Genomic DNA, 26,627 nt, shown 5'->3' on the forward strand with positions numbered 1-26,627 from the left:
TTTTTTTTCTTAAAGAATTGTATGTAGTGAAGCAAACAATATCAGGTGAAATTGATTATAGTCATTTTTATTTTATTATCTATGTGAATTTTAGGGTTAGTCATGACAAATAGGTCTTTCCTAAAGAATATTTTTCAGAAATATGATTCTTCCAGAAACTTTGCAAAATATAACTCAGTAAAAGTACAAAAGGAACCCAGAAAGAGAAGAGATGCCTATTGACAGTAAAATATATCAATCAGAATATATGGTGAGTACTTGTGTGTAAGGGGTAAAAAAGGGGAGTAAAGGGAAGTGGGGGCAAAAGCTACCAAACAGATAAAAGACCACCCCCCCAAAACCCCACACGAAACAACTCAAAGGCAATGAATTCTAATGAAAGGATATTCAAGTGCTGTGTTTATTGAGATTGTATATCTTCTGAATAAACCTTTTTGGTTGTAAATATGCCCTTCAGGGAATTTGAGCTATTTATTTTTATAGGAAAAGAAATGAAGACAAATAAATCTCTCTTAGATGATAACTCTTTTTCTAAATATGTGTATGTCAAGCAGTATTTCAGCATATCTGTCTATTAGAAAAGTTGCTAGAATAAAAAAAAAACAACAATCAAAAGTATTCAACAATTGAGTTATTTTTCTTTCAATGTTCAAAGACAGATTTCAAATTTATTTTTACCATTTTCCTCCAAAGAAGTTAACAGGATCAGTAATATCAATGTTATCTGGCATATACAATTCAAAAAAAAAAAACAAAAAAAAGCATTCCATCACACATTTTAAATGCTGAAGAATAAGCAGTGTTATTTTTAAAAAATTCTTGTAGGCTAACGCTCAAGATAATTAGGCCACCTCAGTTTCTACTTTAAGAGTAGCAAAAAGAAAGGATTTGGCTTCTGCCATTCTATCCTAAAAACTTTATTTTAAAAGATCAATTCAGAAGTTATAGTTTCACATCATCTGTTAAAATGCCATTTCACAAACTGCTGGCTTCATCTGTTTCCTGAATTTTATTATGCCCGATTATTTATTCCCATTTTTTTTCCTGTTGATATGCTTGAAGTTGTTCCATGAATCCAGAATTTGGGCATATAGCAGGTCTTGCATTTTTCACCAAAGAAAAGGCACTGGTAAATGTGATTTTTTCAGTACTCATCAGGAAACCAATTATAATTGCAGCAGACCTGGAGACTCCAGCATTGCAATGAACAAGAACAACTCCATCCTTCAAGAAAAAAAATCCATATTCATTTGAGAAACATTATCAAGCTCATTGCACATACCATTTAGAATTATCAGAAAACATAGTATATATAAAATTTCTTACTGGATTATTACAGTATAATCTACCATAAGCAATGTCTAGGAAACATTCATATAAATGTTGCCCAAATCACTTTGGAAGCAATTGTATTCTATTTTGAAGGGGGGGGGTACTTTATTAATACCAGTAAAATCTGGTAATAATATCTATCAAACTTTTAAGTAGCAAAAAGAATATATCAGGAATATAAGTTCATTTATAAGAAAGATTACAAAAGTTCACTAAACAAAAGATGAACCTTGAAGCAAACTAAGTACACCAAAGAGACCCAGGGGAAAAAAACTATTTGGAGAAGATTCATTGTACTGATCTAGCAGCTAAGGAAAAGATGTTTTTCCCACTACAGTGTATTCACTTTCGGTTACATTCCTGACTACTATACATTGTACTCTGAGTACTATTAAATAACATTAAAATTGTGACCAAGAAGCAAGCTAACAAACCCTCAGTAATTTAAGTAAAAAGCTTGTGCTGTTATGCCAGTTCCCTTGAATTGTTCTGCTTCAGTTTCTCTGTATTTTAATATCTCACTTTCCATACCTCAGTTTCCCTGAACTATAATAGCTCGGCTTCCCTGCATTAGTTTCCCTGAATTATAATATCTGTTTCCCTGAGTTAATATGCTATACTCTTCTCTTCCCCCACCTTTTCCTGACCATTAGGACTGATATAAATTAGGGCTGAGAGCCCTGATCATTAGCAATACCATAGAGCAGATGGCTCATCTCAGATACCTAGCTGGCACCCTCTCTCTCTCTTGTTCCACATTTCCTGTCTCTAGCTTGACTACCTTCTTCATTCCCAACTATCAGAATTTATGGTCCTTACCCCCAACCTGTCAGAACCAAATTTATGGTCCATTCCTCAAAATTCCCACTCACCAGTGCTCTCCACCTTTTGCTTTTATTTCCCTTCTCACTAGAGCCCTATAAAAATCCCTGAAATTTCACATTCTATGAGTCCAATCCAGCCAATTAATCTAAACTCTCCAATTAAAATATTAAAACTCTCTAATCTCTATCTTGCCTCAGTTTCTCTGGCATTCCAATGTAGCTCAACCTTTTCAACTTTTTTATTAAAACTATTCTTCAAAAAATATATCTCTGGTTAATCACTTTTATTAGAACTGGGAGATAGAGCATAAAGGATAATTAAAAGATTTTGCTGTGTTTCATGATTCTATGTACAAGTTCAAATGGAAGAGAAGGAAATAAAGAAAAGACAAAAAAAAAAAGTGGGTTTTTCCCCCTAGTTTAAAGTCTAGATTGGAAGGAATTAAAAACAAGATTAAAACTCAGTGAAAAAAGAAAAGGGAAAACAGAAAAGCAGTCGAAAGGTGAGAGCATGAGCCCTATCTTTGTAATGGTTAGACAGAATCACTATGTTGAAGATGGGAGAGTAAGAAGTCTTAAAGTCAAAATAAAACTGAATATTGTAGACATACAATTAATCTAGGATTCCTTTGCTCCTACATTATTCTGTTTCTCTTTTACTGTATGGTTCTTCCTAAAGATTATGAAGTGAGGGGTTCTATGAAATAGAAATATTTTTAAATATTAATATGTAAAAAATCTATTTAACTAAAACAAAATTTCTCCCTTTATTTTTCTTATATTGCAAGTATTGATAAAATGGTGGGTTGTAGCAAAAAGAACTAAAAGAGTTGCATTATACACTTTTTAACATTAGGGAAAACTGAATAGTTGTGTTTTAAAATTGTATGTCTATCTCTCCCATCTCTCCCTTTTCTATTTTTAATCAATTAATTTTATTTTCTGTTTGGTACAGATTTGAATTCAATGTTATTGCAATCCTCTTTATAAACTAAGAAGTAGTTATATAATCAAGAAAGTACCTGAAAATGAATTAAGTTTATGGACCAAGTGGAATAACAAATTAAGAGCTTGCAATATGAAATGGAAACTGTAACTGGATACTGAAATGAGGTCAATAATGAAAACCGTTTCAGGTAACTTGCAAAGGATACTTTACAAGTGAAAAGAGACACAGTATAAAACATGTTGATTGGGGTTTATGCTTTCAATAATGAAAGTGATAGATCTGATGGAACAGACTTGATACAGGTTGGCCAGCCTTGTGCTTTTTAAAAAGTAATGATCTAAATGAAATGTGATACTTTGTAGTGACAGAATAGACAATATACTGTCACTATCTTTTTCTGCTCTGAAATTAACATCACTTGTTGGGATAGTCTATGTTATGGGATATATTGGGATAGACTGTTATGCCCTGAATTGTTATGCCCTGAATACAATTATTATGGCCACCCCCTCCTTCCTTGCCATTAGGACTGGGTTGAAGCTCTGACTACTTCACATACCATTGTGATACAATGAAGGATAGAAAAGAAAAACAATATCCGGGTGTCCACTGTGCTGACTCTATCCTTGTCCAAAACTATCCTGGAGTAGAATTATGTTATCTCTTTTCCTGCCTATGCTCTTGTTAAAAGTCTATCTATCCAAGAATGATCCTCCTCCTTAGTCTGACAGGGCCTGAGCTATTAAAAAAAAAAAAAAAAAAAAAAAGCTGTAAATACCAAGTTAACTCCTCTCTCCCTACTCTCCTTCTGAAGTAAAGACAACAGCTGTAAAATGTTAGACTAATTGCCTTCTTAGCTTCTGTTTCCTGCTTGCAATGATAATTAACTAAAACCCTTTATAAATTCCCTGCCTTAGTTCCTTTGTGGCCTGAATGATTTTTGGACATGAATCCTACTTGTAGGCAGGCTAATCTAAAACTCTCCACATTAGAAGATTAAAAACCAATCTCTGTCTTGCCTCAGTTTCTCTGGAATCACATGGCATTAATGAGAAATTTTAACTATCAGCAAATTATGAGAAGTATGATATGGAGTTATGTGTACTATTTCTTTTGAACCCAAATAAGAAAAAAAAATAGAAACAAACCTGCAACTAAAGAATTTTTAAATACTTTTTGCTCCAACTTAGATTTTTTTTTTTATACATGACCAAACTGTTATTTTGCTGTACAAAAAGAATCAGACTCTGAAATATTGTACAATTAGCTTGTGAAGGAAATAAAAAATGCAGGTGGGCATAAATATAGGGATTGGGAATTCAATGTAATGATTTTTAGTCATTTCCCAAAGTTCTTTCTCTGGGCGTAGCTGGTTCAGTTCATTACTGCTCCATTGGAAATGATTTGGTTGATCTCATTGCTGAGGATGGCCAGGTCCATCAGAACTGGTCATCATATAGTATTGTTGTTGAAGTATATAATGATCTCCTGGTCCTGTTCATTTCACTCAGCATCAGTTCGTGTAAGTCTCTCCAGGCCTTTCTGAAATCATCCTGTTGGTCATTTCTTACAGAACAATAATATTCCATAATATTCATATACCACAATTGATTCAGCCATTCTCCAGCTGATGGGCATCCACTCAGTTTCCAGTTTCTAGCCACTACAAAGAGGGCTGCCACAAACATTCGTGCACATACAGGTCCCTTTCCCTTCTTTATGATCTCTTTGGGATATAAGCGGAGTAGTAACACTGCTGGATCAAAGGATATGCACAGTTTGATAACTTTTTGAGCATAGTTCCAAACTACTCTCCAGAATGGTTGGATTCGTTCACAACTCCACCAACAATGCATCAATGTCCCAGTTTTCCCACATCCCCTCCAACAATCATCATTATTTTTTCCTGTCATCTTAGCCAATCTGACAGGTGTGTAGTGGTATCTTAGAGTTGTCTTAATTTGCATTTCTCTGATTAATAATGACTTGCAGCAACTTTTCATATGACTAGAAATAGTTTCAATTTCTTCATCTGAGAATTGTCTGTTCATATCCTTTGACCATTTTTCAATTGGAAAATGGCTTGATTTTTTTATAAATTAGAGTTAATTCTCTATATATTTTGGAAATGAGGCCTTTATCAGAACCTTTGACTGTAAAAATATTTTCCCAGTTTATTGCTTCCCTTCTAATCTTGTCTGCATTTAGTTTTGTTTGTACAAAAACTTTTCAGTTTGGTATAATCGAAATTTTCTATTTTGTGATCAGTAATGATCTCTAGTTCTGCTTTGGTCATAAAGACCTTCCCCTTCCACAGGTCTGAGAGGTAAACTATCCTGTGTTCCTCTAATTTATTAATAATTTCATTCTTTATGCCTAGGTCAATACCCATTTTGACCTTATCTTGGTGTACGGTGTTAAGTGTGGATCAATGCTTAGTTTCTGCCATATTAGTTTCCAATTTTCCCAGCAATTTTTGTCAAACAGTAAGTTCTTATCCCAAAAGCTGGGGGTCTTTGGGTTTGTCAAAGACTAGGTTGCTATAGTTGTCCAACCTAGACATATAGGTATAGGGAATTCTGGGGAACAAAAAATCCCTGGAGCAATGCAAATTAGCAATTGTTCCACAACTTCCAATTAGGCTCCAAAAGATTAAGTACTTGCCCAAAGGGGAAAAAAAACTATTTAAATGTGCCACATCTAAGATTTGAACCCAGATCTTCAGGACTTTAAGACCAGTTCTCTATCTAAATGCATGCTGTATCTATTTTAACAGTTTACTTTTATGCAGATTTTACTTGCATCTTACTTTTTCATTTTTCTTTATAAAGAAAGCTTCCCAATCTTGGAAGTATTTTCATTGAGAAATATTGGCTCTGGGATAGCAAGGTAATACAGTATATAAAGAAAGCACTAGCCCTGGAGTAAGGAGGACTTGAGTTCAACTGTGACCTGACACTTACCCTCTTGCCAGAGAGAGAGAGAGAGAGAGAGAGAGAGAGAGAGAGAGACAAAGAGACAGAGACTTTAGACTACAGAATAATGATAATCAGTTATATAGTATTTACTTAATAATTTCAAAGCAAAATATGAATTACTAGAAGAAAATTTTCTATTCTATAATCCAGACTATTATAGAGTGAATATATGGTATTATTATTCTCATTCTTCATCTATTGTCTTTTAAAAGACTGTGACAAATCCAGAAGTCAATTAGATGATAAGTTCCTTAAGCAAAGGGAGAAACTGTATATTATTTCAATTACCAAAAAACTTAGTAAAGGATTGTATAAAAGTTTAGTGTTTCATTAAATGCTTACTTATTTATCCCAAACCTCAACTCAAATAATATCCTCTACAAGAAGTTTTCCCTTGATTTTCCTAGGGGTTAGCCCTTCCCTCTCCCTCCCACTTAATAACTACCTTATGTTCATGTTGTTTTCCCCTGTAGAAGGTAAAGTCCATGAAGGCAGAGATTGTCTCATATCCATCTTTGATCCTTAGCAACTAGCAAACAGTAGTTCTTTAATAAATGTCCATGATTGATGGACTAGAATTCTTAAATATACATTGGAGACTTGTAATACTGAATATAATTAGCTGTAATTGAATATAATATTTTCCCATACTGCTTTTTATTTTGAGGCACTGAAAATGAATGTGCTGATGGTATGTTTTTCATGTATAGTCAACTCTTATAATTTATATTGATGGAAGCAGGCATTGCTATGAAAAATCCCAGATGGTAGGAGAATTCACTTTTTGCCATATATGAGTCAGAGGTTTAAACATTAAATGCCAAGGGAGGTATAGGTATCTAACCTATCTGAGAAGTTTTGAAAAGTAGTATGGTAAATCTAACACATTTTCTATAACATTCTTTGATACTTCTCTAAACTATACTTTAAAAATTCTTGATCTTATGTCCTTGGTCAATAATAAAATATGTAGAAAGGGTAAATGCAATTTGTTTTATCAATTCTTTTTTTTTCTTTGCATACAAGGAAAAGGAAAAGCTTTTAGTTTCTTAAAGAACACTAAAATATTTCTGATAAAAGTCTCATTTCTCAAATACATAGAAAACTATGTCAAATTTATAAAAATATAAGTTATTCCCTATGGATAAGTGGTCAAAAAATATGAGTAGACAGTTTTCAGACAAAGAAATCAAAGCAATTTATAATCATAAAAATGCTCTAAATTACTATTGACTAGAGAAATAAAAATTAAACCAACTCTTAAGTGCCACCTCATACTTATCAGATTGGCTAAATATGACAAAAAAGGAAAATGATAAAAATTGGAGGGGATGTGGGGAAACTGGGACAACTAATACACTGTTGGTGAAGTTGTGAATTATTCTGACCTTTCTCGAAAGCAATTTGGAACTGTGCCCAAAAGGCTATAAACTGGGCATACTCTTTGATCCAGCCATACCACTGCTAAGTTTATATCCCAAAGACATGAAAAAAGGCAGGGGAAGGACCTATTAATACAAAAATATTTACAGCAGCTTTTTTTGAGATGCCTAAGATTTAGACATCAAGAAGATACCCATCAATTAGGTAATGCTAAACAAGATCTGGTATATGGATGGAACACTGTGCTATATGGAATACTACTGTGCTATAAGAAATGACAAGCAAGAATGACTTCAGGACTTCAAAAAATGACTTCAGGAAAAACTTATTAAGATTTACATGAATTGATGCAAAAGTGAAGTGAAAAGAGCCAAGAGAATGTTGTACACACTAAATATGAAGAAGAATTGTGAATAATTTAGCTAATCTCAGCAGTACAATTATCCAAAACAATTCCAAAGGACTGATGAGAAAACATACTATTTGCTTCTAAAGAACTGACATTGTCTGAATACAGAATTAAGAATGCTATTTTTCACCTTTTTTTCTAGTCTTCTTGTACAGAATGATTAATATGGAAATTTTTACATAATTGCCCATGTATAAACTATATGGGATTGCTTACCCATCTCAGGCAAGAGGGAGTGGAGGGAAGAATAGAATTTGGAACTCAAAACTTTTTTATATTAAAAAATTGTTTTAATATATAATGGGGAAAACAAAATATCATTAAAAAAAACACCAAATAAGTGACTGAAGGTTAGATAATTATTACCTCTGATTTATTTTCATCTTTTATTCTTCAACCCTTCATACTTAAGTTGACTAAATACCTTATTAGACTAGGTATATCTACCATTTTCATTTTTTTTTATTTACCTAATATGGATTTAGTGAGAAAAGCATGCTCAGAAAAATGATTCCATATTAGAGACTGTTATTATGGACAATAACCTACCTAGTTCCCTGACTATCAGAATCTTGAATTGGATCCAATACAGTTTTAGTATCCAGTAAGGGAGCAAAAGATTTAAGCATTTATATTAATAGCCTTAGTGTCAAAATGCAACTTTAGTTCACATGCTCTTCAGTACAAATCCTTTAAAACACATTACAGCAGACTAGATCACAAATGTATTAAATGAAACATTTAGTTCCTAGTGTCCTGAAATGTTATGTTAAAAAGCAAAGATTCTCTTTTCTTTCTGGAAATGGTAAAATAGTCTTAATGTCATGCTGACAAATACACTATCAGGCCCAAATCAGATTCTGTAACAGAGTTAGCTTGATTCTGTTATTGTAATCCAGTTGTCATAAACTTTCAAAGAAAAATTATATCTATATATTTCAATTGAAGAATTTAACATATGGAGTCTTTTACCTCCTAAAGTTTTCAGAAGAATATCATTAGGCCCTGTTGTACAGGAAGTAGAGGAGGATCAGGTTACATGTAAAAAAATATTCTGTTGTGGAATATTCTGTGAGGAAGCATAAGAAAAAAATGAAGATGAATATAATATGCTGAGATAAATCTTATAAGTGATTCATTTAAGACAGGTGCTATTATAGTTCTGACTTTTCTTTGATGAACTCTATACCAAAAATACTGCAAAACTATGGACTAACATTTATGTAGTGCTTCAAAATTTGCAAGCACTTTACAAATAATGTCTTATTTAATCCTCATAGAAGCCCTGGGTGGTTGGTGCTATTATTTTTCCTATTTTACAAAGTAAGACACCTGGAAAACATCTAAGGCAGGATCTGAAGTCACATCTTCCTGACTCCAGGTCTAACACTGCACCACCTAGTTGCCCTTACCTTCAATTTGGCTTCTTCAATAAATTCAAAGCATTCTGGAAAATAAGATATGATATTGGTATCAGGTAGATCCAGAATACAAATGTTTTTGTATGTAAAGTCATTAAGAAAAGCATTTTCAACTCCATAGGCAACATTGAGGATATGAGTAACCTAAAAGAAAGCACAAAAATACATTTTAGAACTTGTAGATTTTAGTAATACAGGATAAGAATATGTAAATGATTTTCTACATTTCTATAATGAGATGTTAGACACATTAAAAATAAGTACATTAGGGGAAATGTCTGTTTTTATCTAACAATTCTTATATCCAAATTTAATCATATACTTACAAAAGAAAAAAACTCTTTCTAAACTTTCAATTATTGCCCATTTATCAAATATTTAATACTTTAAATCTCCCCTGGCCTCCCAGGAATGTTTTTTAAAATAATAAATTTTATTATCAAAATATATGCAAAGCTAGTTTTCAACATTCCCTCTTGCAAAATTTTGTGTTCCAAATTTCTTCTTCCTTTTTCACATCCACTCTCCTAGACAGCAAGTAATCCAATATATGTTAAACATGTGCAATTCTTCTATACATATTTCCACTTTATCATGCTGAATAAGAAAAATCCGATGAAAAAGGAAATGAGAAAAGACAACAAAAAGCAAGCAAACAACCAAAAAGGTGAAAATACTACATTGTGATCCATATTCAGTCCCCACAGTCCTCTTTCTACATGAGCCATCACAAGTCTATTGGAACTAGCCTTAATCACTTCATTGTTGAAAAAAAGATATGTCTGTAAGAATTGATCATTGCATAATCTTGTTCCTGCTTTATATGATATTCTCTTGGTTCTACTCATTTCACTTAGCCTTAGACATGGGGACCTTATAAGTTCATACAGAATGTAAGTCTCTCCAGGTCTTTCTGAAATCATCCTGCTGATCATTTCTTATAGAAAAATAATATTCCACAATATTCATATACCATAACTTATTCAGCTATTCTCCAAATTATGGGCATGCACTCACTTTCCAATTTCTTGCCACTACAAAAACAGCTGTTACAAACATTTTTGCACATCTGGGTCCTTTTCCTTTTTGGGGGATCTCTTTGGGATACAAGCCTAGTAGAGACACTGCTGGATGAAAGGATATGAACAGTTTGATAGCTCCTTGGCATAGTTCCAAATTACTCTCCAGAATAGTTGGATCAATTCATAATTCCACCAATAATGTATTAGTGTCCCAGTTTTCCCACATCCCCTCCAACTTTTGATCATTATCTTTTCTTGGCATCTTAGCCAATCTGAGAGTATGTAGTGGTACCTAAGAGTTGTCTTAATTTGCATTTCTCTAATCAATAATGATTCAGGATATTTTTTTCATATGACATTTCTTTATCTATAAATTGTCTGTTCATATCATTTGATCATTTATCAAATGGAGAATGGCTTGTATTATTATAAATTTGAGTCAATTCTCTCTATATATATTTTAGAAATAAGCCCTTTATTAAAACCCTTGGATGTAAAAATGTTTTCCCAGTTTTCTGCTTCCCTTCTAATCTTATCTGCATTGGTTTTATTTGTACAAATACTTTTTAACTTAATATAATTAAAATTATCCATTTTGCATTTTATAATATACTCTAGTTCTTTGGTCACAAATTCCTTCTTTCTCCACAGATATGAGAAACAGACTATCCTTTCTTCTTCTAATTTGCTTATACTTTCACTCTTTATGTCTAAATCATTGAACTCATTTCAACCTTAGTATAGAATGTTAAATGTGGGTCAATGCCTAGTTTTTGCCATACTAATTTCAATTTTCCCAGAAATTTTTGGGAAAATAGTGAGTTCTTTTCCCACAAACTGGGATCTTTGGATTTATCAAACACTAGATTAGTCATTGTCTATTAGTCATTGACTATTGTGTTTTGTGAATCTAACCTATTCTACTGATTGACTACTCTGCTTCTTAACCAGTACCAAATGGTTTTGATGACCGCTGCCTTATAATACAGTTTTAGGTCTGGTACAGCTAGGTGATCTTCATTTGCATTTTTTTGATTAATTGAAATTCTTGATCTTTGATTCTTCAGATGAAATTTGTTATTATTTTTTTTCTAGCTCTATAAAGTGATTTCTTTTCTGTTTCATTGGTATGACACATATAATAAATAGATTATTTAGGTAGAATTGTCATTTTATTATATTAATTAGGCCTAACCACGAGCACTTGATATTCTTCTGTTTTGATCTGACATTATTTGTATGGAAAAATGTTTTGTAATTCTGTTCATATAGTTCCTGACTTTGTCTTGACAGACAGACTCCCAAATAGCTTATATTATTTATAGTTGTTTTAAATGGAGTTTTTATTGGTATCTTTTGTTGGTAACTTTGTTGGTAACATATAGAAATGCTGATGATTTATATGGATTTATTTTATATCCTGAAACTTTGCTAAAATTGTTCATTATTGCTAGTAGTTTTTTAGTTGATTCTCTAGGATTCTCCAAGAATAGCATCTGCAAAAGAGTGATAATTTGATTTCCTCATTATCTATTCTAATTCCTTTTTCTTCTCTTCTTGCTAAAACTAAGATTTCTAATACAGTATTCAACAGTAATGATGATAATGGGCCCCTGATCTTATTGGTAATGCTTCCAGTTTATTTCCATTACATATGATCTTACTGATAGTTTTTAATAGATGCTACTGATCATTTTAAGGGAAACTCCACTATTCCTATGCTCTGTAATGTTTTTTAATAAGGATTTTGCCAAATGCTTTTTCTCATCTATTGAGATAATCATATAATTTATTTTAGTTTGGTTATTGATATACTCAATTATGCTAATAGTTTTCCTAATAGTGAACCAACCCTGTATTCCTGATATAAATCCTAGTTGGTCATGGTGTATTATTCTGGTGACAACTTGTTGTACTCGCTTTGCTAATATTTTATTTAAGATTTAAGATTAAGAAAATATTCATTAGGGAAACTTATCTATAATTTTCTTTCTCTATTTAGTACATAGTACTAAGTATAGGTACATATTGAATACCTGATAAATCATGCTTTAGGTATCAGCACTATATTTGTGTCATAAAGGAAATTTGGTAGGACTCCTTTCCCAATTTTTCCAAATAATTTACATAATATTTAAATTAATTGTTCTTTAAATGTTTAGTAGAATTCACTTGTAAATCCATCTGGCCTCTTAGGAATATTTTTAAAGAGACCTAAGAGTCTGCCTAAGAAAAAGTCAATATATTGTTTTATTAATGATAGACTACTAGTGAGGAGGGAAAGAGATCACCTTGAAACCTTGGAAACACCAATTGGAGACAATATATTCTACCTATACGGCAAGATTAAATAATTCCCATTATTTTTCCAAGCATTTTTATAAAAAAAAATTTTTTGTGGGAATTTACTTTGAGGTCTCGTGATTAAATGGACCAGGAAAGAAAGTCACAATCTCAGGAAAATAAGAAGTAAGAGAAATAATCATTACATAGTTGTTAACCATAGTATTATTTTGGTAATCAGAAACTTTCTCTATTATCAATCTAGTCTCTATGAGAAACATTTTATTAATTAGAGGATAGGGAAGATCATGATATAAATTCTTCCAAAAGCAAGTTTTTTCCTGTAAACAATCATGAATTATAGACATAATGATTTGTACATAGATTTATCAATTTCAATCATTTCTGAGTTTTGTTCCTACTCAAAATTTATTTATGGCAATAAATCTTTCTAGAAGTTATATATTTATTTCTCCCAAAATTTGCTGACTGTTTCTTTTCTAGAGCTATTTACTATCCATCTTTTAAGATTTAATTCAAGTTCCATTGTCTATGATACCTTCCCTGAATATTCTAAAGTACAGTGATTTTGCTTTTTCTTTTCCCCCACTGAAATTCAAGTCAGTCACACAGTTCAACTCATTATATGTATGCAGTCTGAAATTGTTCATTTACTATTCTATGTGTATTGAGGTTTGTAGATCAATAAAACTGTAAGGCATCTAAGGAGGTGGATCCTTAGTACATTGTACTAAGTATAGGTATATATTGAATGCCTGATAAATCATGGAATCACAGATTTAGAAGTGAGAGGGATTTGGAAATTATCATTCATTTTACACATAAAGAAATATGCTCAGAGGAATAACATGACTTTCCCACACTGTTATCAGAATCAGAATTTGAACTGATACCCTGACCTCAAGTCTACTCATACTTGATTAATAAATAAAGGGAATAAAGCGGGTTGTGGTCCCTTTAAGAAAGTGTATTTCTTGTTGATCTGTGATTCCTTTCAGATTCCCAGCCCCTCCTGGCTGAGGCATATCCTCCCTAGACAAGTTGTCTTTCCAGGATGCCAGAGCCTTTGATTCAATTACAAATCCTGGTCAAAAAGCATCCCTTTGAATTCCAATAGGAGATCCAGGCTTATTCCAGCCCCTAATGGATCTGAGCCAACTTGGGCTCTCCCAGCCCCAACTGGTTCTGATCTGCTGTTTGTCCCAGCCCCCACTAAGACACCCAATATAATAAGCTTCCATCAGCTAAAGTCTTGGCAGATGGACTTTGGTAGCTCCCTTTACTGCCAGGATCTTCTGTCCACTGAGAACTGCATTCTCAGTGCAAAACTCCATTTTCCATAGATCTGCCACTATAGAAGTCAGTCTCTTGATAAACTGATTTCTATCTAACAATAAACTTTCATTTTGCAACTAATATTTGGGAATGAGTGAATTCTTTCACTCCTAAAACCTGTGGCCGATTTAAAGGGGATTCTTAATAACTCTCTTATAGCCACTAACCTCTAGACCACCAGGAATCTAGACCACTCAAACAGCATCAGGAACATTAAAAAGATATATCCCACTCCCCAAAATATAAATTCAAGGAAATAGCTTGTCATATAGAATTTCCTGAAAATGATTTTTCAAAGGGCAAAAAATATACTAGAATGACACTGTTTTATAGTGGATTTGAATCTTGTCTCTTCCACTTAATAAATGTGTGACCTTGGGACAATCACTCAACTTATTTATTTGTCAGTTTCCTCATCTAGAAAATGAGGACACTACCAATAGCCCAGTTTACCTTACACAGTTAATAAGAAGATCATATAGATAGAATATCATAATAGAAAACATTTTGAAAAACCATCTAGCATTTTTCAAATATAAGTTATTATTTCATATACAGGGCCACTGGCTTTGAATGTGACATGTAGGAAAATCCCCCTAATCCATTTTCTTTTCTTTTTTTTCTTTTTTCTTTCTTTTTTTTTTTTTTTTTTTTTTTTTTTTTTTTTTTTTTGCTGAGGCAATTGGGGTTAAGTGACTTGCCCAGGGTCACACAGCTAGGAAGCTCCTAATTCATTTTCTATGTCATCTTTCAATTTCTTTGGAAGCTTCCTATCCAATTCTTCAGACCCTAACCCTACTTCCTTTGGTTCATTGATGAAATTCGACATAGAAGTTAACAAGAACTTTTATTCAGTCTGTAGCAGTAGACTAAAATTAAATATTTTGTTTAAATTTAAATTTATGACTAAAATATGCTAATTCATAGTCTTATCATTCTATAATGAAAATCACATATTTTCTTAAATCTTTGCATCATTCTATCATTCATATAAACATGTATATATAAATATATATATAGCATATATATATATGTATATATATATATATATATATATATATAGCCTGATAGAGGCAATATGTATAAAGATTCAAACAAATCTCTTTTCCAACAAGTCATAAGATTAAATTTATTTAAATAAATATTTTGAGTTCAGTTTAAAAGTCTAAAAATAGCCAGGCTCATGAATTTGTTAATAGTTGTTCCTTCTTAATAGATGATATAAGTTCTAACAAAAATTTTAAATTATAACAACCAAATAACCCAATATATTTAGATTAAGCAGGCAAATTTTAGCCACATTTAAATCATTGGAAAAGATTACTGATAAAATTCTAGAATTTTACCAAATGTTGAACAATGTACTTTTTCTTTAAATAGATGTGAAACACTAATGGAAATACTAAATTTTAGGCATTTTTTACCTTGTGTTTTTTCAGTGTGTCCAAATGATGAGCAACATCTTGTGATCCTACAAAAAATATATATATATAATATTTATATTGTGTATATTTATGAATATTCTTCTCACAACACCATCAGGTATGCAGTAGAAACTTGATTATTCCATTTTATAAATAAGGAAATTGAGATGCAGAGTGATTATGTGATTTGCCTAAATTTGCACAGTAAGCATTCATATCAGGTGGTCTACAAAAGTAATTAGTTCATGCTCAAAAAGTTATCAAACTGTGCATACCCTTTGATCCAGCAGTATTACTACTGAGTTTATATACCAAAGTGATTTTAAAGAAGGGAAAAAGACCTGTATATGCAAGAATGTTTGTGGCAGTCTTCTTTATAGTGGCCAGAAACTGGAAACTGAGTGGATGCCCATCAATTGGAGAATGGCTGAATAAATTGTGGTATATGAATATTATGGAATATTATGTTCTATAAAAAATGACCAGCAGGATGATTTCAGAAAGGCCTGGAGAGACTTACATGAACTGATGCTGAATGAAATGAGCAGGACCAGGAGATCATTATATACTTCAACAGCAATACTATATGATGATCAATACTGATAGACATGGCTATCTTCAACAATGAGATGAACCCAATCAGTTCCAATAGAACAGTAATGAACTGAACCAGCTACACCCAGCGAAAGAACTCTGGGAAATGACTATGAACCACTACATAGAATTCCCAATCCCTATATTTTTGTCTGCCTGCATTTTTTATTTCCTTCACAGGCTAATTGTACACTATTTCAAAGTCCAATTCTTTTTGTACAGCAAAATAACTGTTTGGACATGTATACATATATTGTATTTAATTTATACTTTAACATATTTAACATGTATTAGTCAACCTGCCATCTGGGGGAGGAGGTGGGGGAAGAAGGGGAAAAATTGGAACAAAAGGTTTTGAATTGTTAATGCTGAAAAAATACCCATGCATATATCTTATAAATAAAAAGCTATTTAAAAAGTAATTAGTTCTCATTCTCTGTGTTTTGAGGAATTAAAAATATAACTAAATAATCTTTGCTATAATTCTATTGTCTTCACTTAATTTTTAAAGATGATAAAACTCTAGGCAAGAATGTCAAAAAGTAGGGTGAATGTGCATATATCTCAATGATTAAGCAAGCAATACTTTGGACAAACAAGATTTTTAAAAAATCTTTCTGTAAGCCCATCTCTACCAAGAGAGTACCTGATCTAGGTTGGTATATAGTTAGAGATTAAGAAATGTTTTTTCCCATTCATTCCTTTAATCATTCATTCACTTCTAGTCTCCTGAAATATAGCTTGATTCCATCTTTCCAATCTTATCTTTTCACTGCTTTCTTTATATTTGTTTAGAACACTTCTTCCAGACTTTTCTCCCCACACACTATTTTCTTTCCTTTTGCATATTTGCTCCTCTAAAATATTTCTTTAGCTCAGATTACTACTATTGAAATCTACCAATCCTTCAAAGCTAGGATTTGATGCTACTTTCTTCAATCAAGCTTTTCCTCATCACCTTGAGAGATGAGACTTCTGCCATTTATCAACTCTTTTTAATAATGTTTAAATACTTTTAGTATGTCATTATGATTATTTATGTCCATGTTGCAATTCTGCTAATAGATTACAAATTTTGTTGAGAGGATTGAGTTTTATTCATTTTTGTATTCCCTCTTAGTCCAGAATCTTGCACATCAGATACTCAACAGCCAGATAACTGTTGAATGAATAAATTAGTTGTAGCATGAAACATAGTGAACAAATACTGGCATAATAATCACAACAATCTGGGTTAATTCCAGGCCTGTATCTTGTATCCTGAAAAGTTTTTTTTCTAACCTAGTCCAAATACAAGATTTTAGCTAATTCCAAAGAGCCTCTGAGAGATTTTGGACTGTCATTGTGAACCTGAGACACAGAGAGACTCCGAAACTACACCCATATGCATACTATAAGGTGTTATCTCAGGAACTTAAATTGGCTCCAATTACTTAGCCAGTTAGACCAGTCAACCTCAGATAATCAGATAATTTACTACAACAAAGGGCAGGAGAAACATGTAAGTTTTATTTTTGGAGACTCTCCTTTTATAGCAATAGTATTTTTATTCTTATCTGATTTTACACACAAACACTGATTCACTCCATATATCTTATCTTTGGTTTCAAGGGAAGAACAAGTGTGTTTTAGGTCTCTATCTACTGACAGCATCCAATTTCTTATTTCTTTTTGAAAAGATAGGAAGCGGCTATAACTGAGTGCTGGCAAAATCCAGGTTCTTCGCATATGGGCACAAAAAAAAGAATATACAAAGAATGTCTTTTCTAAAGCCACAAGAAGTTGGTAAATGTGGCCCCGATAACAATACGTGAGCAGTCTGCTGGCTTTTCCTCCAACTTCCTGGCTGGGATCTTCCTCAATCTCTTGTACAAAAGAGCTCTTTGAAAAATTGCTTCAAAGAAACTAAACGAAACTTGGCAATTTTATAGTATACTATCAAAATGTATTACTGGTTTAAAAAATATTTAACTTTCTCATTCCCTTAGCCGCTACATTGGAAATGTTCTATTTCTGTATAAACAAAAATACAGAAATATCACTTTGACAAAATTACAAATAAAAACTTAACTTCTGCAAATATATGCTAAAAGAAAGGCAAGAAATATTTTTAGGTTTTGTTCTTTATTTTGAAAGTGGCCTCTGAGACATATTTTGATTTTGATTTTTCTATGCCCAAGAAACAGATGAATTTTAGTCCTGATATTTTGCCTTTTACAATCATGAAAGGTCCACAAGTACATAATAATAGCATGTGGGAGCAATTCAAGTCAGTACACAAAAAGAACAGCTAATTTAATTGTTTTCAAACCATTAACTTGAATGTAAAACTACAGTGCTGACTTCCAGTTTATTTTTCCCAGAATCCCTAGAAATAGATCCTACTTCTATCCTATCTTAAGGAGCCTTTTTTTTTTTTTTTTTTTTTTTTTTTTTTTTTTTTTTTTTTTTTTTTTTTTTTTTTTTAGCACTGTTGCATTCTGGATGGAAAACTTCCTTTGAATGAGAAAAAACAACCCAAATCATTACAAAATACTATATTCCAACTAGTTATTCAATAAGGAAGTAAATAGCTGCAATGATTTGACAGGCATTACAATGCTTACCCACTTAATAAAATTATTATCACCAAAACAATTCATTAAAAAATTTGAGGAAAATTTTGGCTTCCAAGAACAAATTAGAATTAATGAAGTTAATGTTGATATAGCTGGCCAGAAATAATTTCAATTCCTTTCAAAATCTCAAATATTTCACTTGTCCAATATTTGTTATCTACATAGGATATTTTCACATTAACCAAATGTATTTTGAAAAACACATTTTTAGATAATTTAGAACATCTAAGTCTAGTCAGAGAAATAAATGCAAATGACAACTCTGAGGTACCACTATAGACTTCTCATATTGGCTAAGATGACAAGAAAAGATAATGATGAATGTTGGCGGGGATATGGGAAAATTGAGTAACTACTGGTAGAGTTGTTAATTGATTTCAACCATTCAGAAGAGCAATATGGAACTAACGCCCAAAGGCCTATCAAACTGATCCAGCAGTGTCTTTACTGGACCTGTTTCCCAAAGAGATCATGAAAAAGGGAAAAGGATTTACATGTGTAAAAAATGTTTTTTACCTTTCTATAGTGGCAAGGAAATGAATGGACGCTTATCATTTGAAGAATGGCTGAATAAATTATGGTATTTGAATGTTATGGAATATTATTAGTCTATAAGAAATGATCAGCAGGATAATTTCAGAAAGGCCTGGAGAAACTTACATGAACTGAGGCTAAGTGAAATGAGTAAAACCATGAGAACATTGTATACAGCAAGAACAAGATTATGCAATGATCGATTCTGATGGACATGGCTCTTTTCAACAATGAGGTGATTCAGGCCACTTCCAATGGACTTGTGATGGAGAGAGTCATTTGCATCCATACAGAGGACTGTGGGGACTAAGTGTGGATTACAACATCGTATTTTCACCTATTTTGTTGTTGTTTGCTTGCTTTTTGTTTTCTTTTTCAGTTTTTCTTTTTGATCTGATTTTTCTTGTGCAGCATAATTGTGGAAATATGTACAGAATAATTACACATGTTTAACATATATTGGATTACTTGGTGTCTAAGGGAGAGGATGGTGAGAAGGTAGGGAGAAAAAAATTTGGAACACAAGGTTTTACAAGGGTGAATGTTGAAAATTATTTATGCATGTATTTGAAAATAAAAAGCTAAAAAATACATTTTTAGAGGGCATACATCATGCATTTCTAAATTATATAGAAATTATGTATACTATCTATATAAAATTAGATGGGGCAAAAATCAGATATAAAATTTTAATAATTTTAATTATATTTTAATTCATAAGGGAAAAATGACACTAAAGATATAAGTAAAAAGTATGTAAGACAAAGGAGATGATTTAGTCATGTAGTGAGCTCCACAAGTGCAGCAATTGTTCTTGAGCCATCTATTTGTTGACTATGAAAGATTTCCAGAAGCTCTTAAAAGACAAAACAAGAAGTTTTAAGGGATGAAAAGTTGTGAATAAATAGAAGTGATCATACCAATGACATTCCATATCTCAAAGTACAAATTGTCAGTGATAGAGATTATATCTTACTTTTAAAGAAACAAATATTACAGATTCTGAATTTCAACATAAATCATTATAGGTACAAGAAAAAAGATGAAAGTTGTAAGAAGCAAAGTCAAGGCAATGAGATGTCAGGGTAAGATTCTTTTGAGTACAAATGAACCATTCCATTCTTGAAGCCATCAAGGAACAAGCCCAGGGAGTATAGTAGAAAACTCTGTACAACATAGATGATGCACTTTGTAAGGAGCCAGCCCAAAGTTTGAGCAACCTGTTTAACTCATCAGTCCAGAAGAGATGCTATGCTTATGAGAAGCAAGTCCAACCTAATAGAGTGACTAATCCATCACTAATACTGATGCCCTGCCCTGCAGTAAACTTCATGAGGATTCTCTGGAGAAATGTTGAGGCATCACAGTTCTGTACTTATAGTTTAGCCACATGCATTCCTTACAAGCGTGCCTTTTTACCACTGTACTTTAAGTCTGTACTCATTATTCTCTCATATACTGTGCACATCTGTGGGAGAAGATAGTGCAGGTTTGGGGAATTGTTTATGTCTCCCATTCTTGCTATGCCATTTGACTCTTTCCTGAAAGTTAATTCAGTCTACTGCCTGATTTTTTAAGGGAAAAATGCCAGTGACAACTCTGAAGCTAAAGGTTAGTAGTTAGTAATCATTCACAGAGTTACCTCTAGAAGCTGATGCACCAATAGTTCTTTTACCCAATCTGCCAGTAAGCGTTTAAATTGGAGAAGTGAGCTCAGGATGGAAATTATGTAGGATTCTAAGAACTATCATGTGGGAAAGATGAACTGAAAAGTAGTTCTCAACTAGAAATATAACTAGTTGGATCTACAGGGTGGTTATCACAAATAATAACATATCCAAATAAAGACATAAAAGAAAACAAAAAAGGAATTAATGCTGTCAAACAGAGATGTGCTTTTGAAAGAAAAAAAGATGTACTTTTATAGTTGCTGAAATGTAGCCATAAATAACTAGTCATTTCCAAATGTGTTTTGCAAATCTGAAAAGAAAAAAAAAGTAGTGAAGTTCATGGGAACTTCTTGACCTTTGCAGCATTTGACTCTGATTCATTCCCTCCTCCTAGATAATCTTTCCTTCTCATGATTTGATTCTTTCTTAGTTCTTTTCTTCCCTTCTCTGTCTTCTTTGCTGTGTTATTATCCATGTCCTTTCCCTTTTGTGTCAGTATACCCTTGTGTTCTCTCTTGGACCCTTTTCTCTTCTCTCTTTAAGTGATCTCATCAGCTCTCACTGGTTTAACTATCACCTTTATGCAGGTGATTCCCAAATTTAAACATCTAACCCTGATCTTTCTTCTGAACTTTAGTCTTACATCATATATGTATATGAAACATATCCAACAGCATGCCCTATAAATATCTTAAATATAGTAGGTGCAAAATAAAACTCATTATCTTTTCCCCAAATCCTTTCATCTTCATAATTTTTCTCTTTTTGTTGAAGACTCCACCATCCTCCTAATCCTTCAGGTTTAAAACTTCAGAGTCATCCTTGTCTAGTCCTCAAAATCCCCCACATCCACTCAGTTGCCAAATATAGATTCCATCTCTATTATATTTCAACTCTATCTCCTTTCCACTTACATAGCCACCACCCTGTTTCAGAATCTCTCATTTAGACTATCACAACAGCTTCCTAATTGATGTTCTTTCCTTTCATCCCTTTTCCATATAGTGGAAATACTTTTTTTCATATACCAGTGATATTCCCAAGCATAATTCTAACCTATTCAATTAGAGAGTTCCACTTCGTTTCTTTTCTAATTCTACATTCTAGGCAAACTGGCCTACTTCCTGAAAGTTCAAGACTCATCTCAAGGATAAAATTTAAAGGATAGACCTTTGAGGACAGACTACTAAGGTCTACTCTGATTCTCCCAGTACCTAGTGTCTCCCTATCTCAGTCAGAAATTACTTTAACTTATTCATGTTGTCTTGCCCTAATAGTTTATGTAATATATATATATATATATATTACTACATATAATAGTTCTTTCAGGGAAGAAATATTTCTTTTTTTTTTATTTCTAGCATCTGGCACATCTTTTTGCCAATCTTTTGATTTTATTACTGTAGAAACCATTACCAAAATCAATCAGCAACTCTCCTATAATTTATAGTCTTAGAGTTGTTTGAGCCACTGAGAGGTTAAACAATTTGTCCTGGGTCATAAAGCCAGGATAAGTCAGAGATGAGACTTGAATCTAGATCCTTTTCATCTACACCACTCTGCCTCTTGCTTGACACATAGCAGACACATAGTAAAATACTGGATCAATAACTTATTGAGCAAATTACATGCCCTCTGTTTTCTCATCTGTAAAATGAAAGGGTGGTTTGAATGGCCTCCAAGTTCCCTCCTAGTTCTAAATCTCTGATTATTCTATTAACTTATTTGTTCAAAGGACTACGTGTGTGTGTGTGTGTGTGTGTGTATGTACGTATATATGTATACATATATATATATATATATATATATATAATCCAGAAGCATATTTAGGCATCAAATAGATACTTAATCATGTTTATATAAATAACTTGAGGGAAAAAAGGATAAATTGCCTTTTTATGGCTCTTCAACTCTCTTACTCTTCATTGAAACAAAGCAACCAAAACCCAAAGTTGTTAACCAATATGTAATTCTGGAAGAGAGGGCAAGAGAAGATTGAAGTTGGGAAGATAAAATGAAAAATAATCCCATGCCACTAATACAGAGAAAGAAGTGATCAGAAAGATGACTGTACAGTATTCATAAGGCAGGGCTTCTGGGATAAAAGGAATAACCCAAAATACATCATGTGCCTCATCATGAAGGGATGACAGAAAGTAGTTCATAGATCAGTAACATAAACTCATAGATTTGGAACTGGAAGGAATTTCAGAGGCCAACTAATCCAATATTATCATGTTATGAAGTTCAGTAAGTTTAAATGACTTGTCCAAGTAGTAAGTGTTAATGATGGGACATCAAAGAAGAATGAAAACAGAAAGTGAAGACGGCAACCCCTTTGAGGAGATGAAAAAGAATATAAAAGGTCGTCTCACTGCCCTAGCATATCTTTCAGCTGAACAAAACTACTTTGATACATGTCCATCCAGAACAAGTCCAAAAAATAAAAAATAATGCAAAAATTAATTTGTTTTCTGATTGTAGCTTTGTAAAAAAAGGATCATTTATTAGCTTAAGACTTTGTGCCTTCTTGCATTTTGAAAAATAATTCTACAAAGATTTTAATTAATGTAGGTCCTCCAATAGTATTGCAACACTCCACAAATTTCTTGTATTATTTTCACCAAACAGGTAATCAAACAGCTGTTTTGGAAAAAGTGAACTTGGAATCAGCTTGGTTTGGAAAAAATGAACTAAAAAGTTATATACTTTTCCAGTCATGACAAGGGAATCTAGTGAATTTCCCGAATTAGTCTATGGGAAATAAGAAGATTGCCAGATTTTCAGCCAATTCTTCACAAAGTAAAACTTATTTTATTATGGTTCAAGAGATATCAACTTTTTTTCTCCAAAAATTATAAAAGGCAGGGCAGTTATGTGGCACAGTAGATAGAGCACCAATGCTGCAATTAGGAAAACCCTAAATTCAAATCTGCCTCAGCCACTTGACACTTACTAGCTATGTGACCCTGGGCAACTCACTTAACCCTGATTGCCTCGTCAGAAAAAAATTAATTTTAAAAAAGGGCTTTGTTTGGCAAAATGCCCAAGAGATAGTAACATCCAACTAAAAATATCACCTTACAGTTGTATAGAACATTGCTGCCCTTTGCTCTTAACTCTGAAATAGACAATAGAGTAGGTAGGTACTGTTAATTCCATTTTGCACACACAGATATTGAGGCCCAAAAAGAGGAAAAAATTCACCAAAAGTCAAAAATAAGTTAATTCTAGAGAAAAACAGGGCTTCCAAATTCTTATCCTAGTAATCATTCTCAATAACTGTGGGCAAATCATTCAGTAGACCCAAAATTTCATTTTCTCAATTTCTTTTTTTTAAAGGACATAATTGAGATTATTTTCAGTATTGTTGACTGCTATGAGTTATTTCATCGAAAAATATAAAATAAAAAGTGTATGCTGTTAATAACTTAGAAAAGTGACCATAGGTCAATTTAGTCATATAGGCAAATATTTTTTTAAAAAAATCTTAGCAGTATGAATTTTCCTAATTACCTTTTATATTATGGTTCAGTGAAAACAAAGACAAAGGATGACCTGTAACATTCTGGTTAGCTTTCTGGAGAATAATCACACGAGAACAATCAAGTATTTAGCTGACTAGCTATACTACACAGAGGGAATATTAAATGATCTCCAACAATACTATGGGCCTTAGGCTTCATTTTCCTCTTTACAATCGGAGTTCTCACAGGAATCATACTTGCCAATTCATCCCTAGACATCATCCTTCTCAATGGGATAAAGTCCAAAGTCTTTATTATTTCAGTCTCTCAGTTAAGCAGTCTCAGCCAATCAGTCAGTCAGCAGTCTGCACATCCAAATGTAATGTCCTGCTTTCTAGGGCCCCCAAGTTGGGGTGACAAAACGTACTGTTGCTTTCTAGAGCCCCCCACACTGGGGTGGATTAAAATATAGTGTCCTGACTAGCTCTCTGGAGGATCTTGGGACCAGCCTCAAGTCCTTGGTCTTAATGGAGAAGTGAAGGCAGGAGAACCACTATGAGGCTGGTCAAGTTTTGGAATCTGAGCTCTAGCCTCCAGTCCTGTCTTTTCTGTTTATCTGTCCTCTAGGTCTGACTTTGACGTCTTAAATACTCTATTACGATTAAATCCATTCATCATACTGAGTATAAACCAATCATTATATTACTAGGGAATCATTATTTGTTGTAAGATTAAACCAATCATACTGAACTAGATAAGTTTTAATTACCATGCTAAACTAGAAAACCATTATCTTATCAATTCCACTGAGTTAACATCTTGTTGTAAGACTCCTTGCCTCAAGTATATTTCTCCAAAGTTCTGATCCATTACAATAACCTATCATAGAAGACAATTAAGAAGGGCAAGTAGACTACTACATGACAGAAGCCATTTCTTGAATCCTTCAGAAATAGTCATTGTGACTACATGTAGTCAAAATTGTATACCCTTGGCACCAGAGGGACAGAAAGGTAAGTCACATTAATGTAACATGATAAATTTCTTTTCAAACTCCCCCCCCCCTTCTATGTACATAAATACTTTCCACCTTTCATAAATATTATCATTGAACATAATGTAATACGTAAAGAACCTACATCTCTCTCAATCACAAAGGCATAAGAGATCAGGTACTGATCAGGCATTAGATTAGCCAGTTCTTTTTATTATTTATGGTTCAAATTGGATGAAAGCAATATAACTCTGTTATTCCTATGTAAGAAGTGAAATATTATGACGTTAGAGAATAATAGATTTAGAGCTGGGAGTGACCTTAGAGGTCACTGAATCCAATCTCTATTTTACAGTAGAGTAAATTGAGTCCCAGAGTGATTTGCCCAGAGTTACCCAGAGAGTAAGTAGCAAAAGCAGCATTGAAACACAATTCTTCTGACTTTAATTCATTGCTTTTTCAATTGTTCCACTTATTGTTAGGATCTCTCTTATATGAGTCTCCCATAACAACAATTTCTCCTAAATCCAAATTTCTGTTCAGTCTGATGAACTTTCAAAAAAGACAAACAAACTACTTCTAGTGATCCCTACTCAATTTGAGGTCCTCCAATTAACTTGAATAAGGGGTTTATCTAATCCTCTGCTTACCAATAAATAAGCTGACACATTTTCCCCATTCATTATCAATTTATAGCCATCCTGAGAAATTAGGATAATGGGATGATAACTTATTTACATTACACAGCTACTCAATATTATGTATATTGAGGCATGTGCTTCTGATCAAATACAGTATACACAAAGTGTGAAGACATTTTTGCCAGAAAAGTGTTCATTTACAATGAATTCCAAAGCCAAAATGCAAATATTTCAATTTTCCAATTATGTAACTTATTCCAACTAAATTAAGAATTTTTTTTTATGAATAGGCAAAACAGTGATTGACTCAGGAACCAATACATAACACTCACCCAGTAGTAACCATGGCTTAATAACACCAACATGCAGGTCCAGGCTTAGGTCCTGCACATAACCACAGCCACCCCCACTGCCAGGCTCCACTTCTTCCACAACGTGAATTCGAGCATCCTTCCAGGTTTCTATAATTTTTTTCCCAGTTAACGTTGTCACCCTGGTGCATTGTTTCCTGAGATTAGTCCGAGAGAATGCCCTAATTTCCTGGTTAAGGGAGTGCATTTCATGAAGAGTCGCTGGTAACAAAAGCAAATCTAAGATATACAAAGTGAGTCTGATCTTTTCTTCCTTTATCCCACAGGTAACAAGCACAACACTAGTTTCTCCCTCTCCTCTGTTTTCCAGCAGCAATAACTGGGCCAGCTGACAGCACCAAGCAGCTCATTTTTCTG

At 32.9% G+C, this 26,627-nt stretch overlaps 1 protein-coding gene across 1 annotated transcript; it reads right to left on the minus strand.

The window, feature by feature from the left end:
- Positions 1-26,627, minus strand: DUSP19 (dual specificity phosphatase 19). Its single transcript, XM_003764030.4, has 4 exons — positions 26,232-26,627; positions 15,382-15,428; positions 9,288-9,440; positions 1-1,224 (listed from the first exon to the last, which is right to left on the minus strand). Exons 1-4 carry the CDS (start codon positions 26,455-26,457, stop codon positions 1,027-1,029), a joined length of 624 nt encoding a protein of 207 aa, XP_003764078.1. The 5' UTR covers positions 26,458-26,627; the 3' UTR covers positions 1-1,026.

Source organism: Sarcophilus harrisii, chromosome 3 (genome assembly GCF_902635505.1).
Source record: "Sarcophilus harrisii chromosome 3, mSarHar1.11, whole genome shotgun sequence".
In the NCBI taxonomy this organism is placed as follows: domain Eukaryota; kingdom Metazoa; phylum Chordata; class Mammalia; order Dasyuromorphia; family Dasyuridae; genus Sarcophilus; species Sarcophilus harrisii.

Coding starts and splice junctions, on each gene's coding strand:
- DUSP19 (XM_003764030.4), bottom strand. CDS start 26,457: ATGCACTCCCTTAACCAGGAAATTAGGGCATTCTCTCGGACTAATCTC. Junction 9,441..15,381: donor ACACACTGAAAAAACACAAG/GTAAAAAATGCC, acceptor GCTTTCTTTTAG/GTTACTCATATCCTCAATGT. Junction 1,225..9,287: donor TTGAAGAAGCCAAATTGAAG/GTAAGGGCAACT, acceptor TTTTTCTTGAAG/GATGGAGTTGTTCTTGTTCA.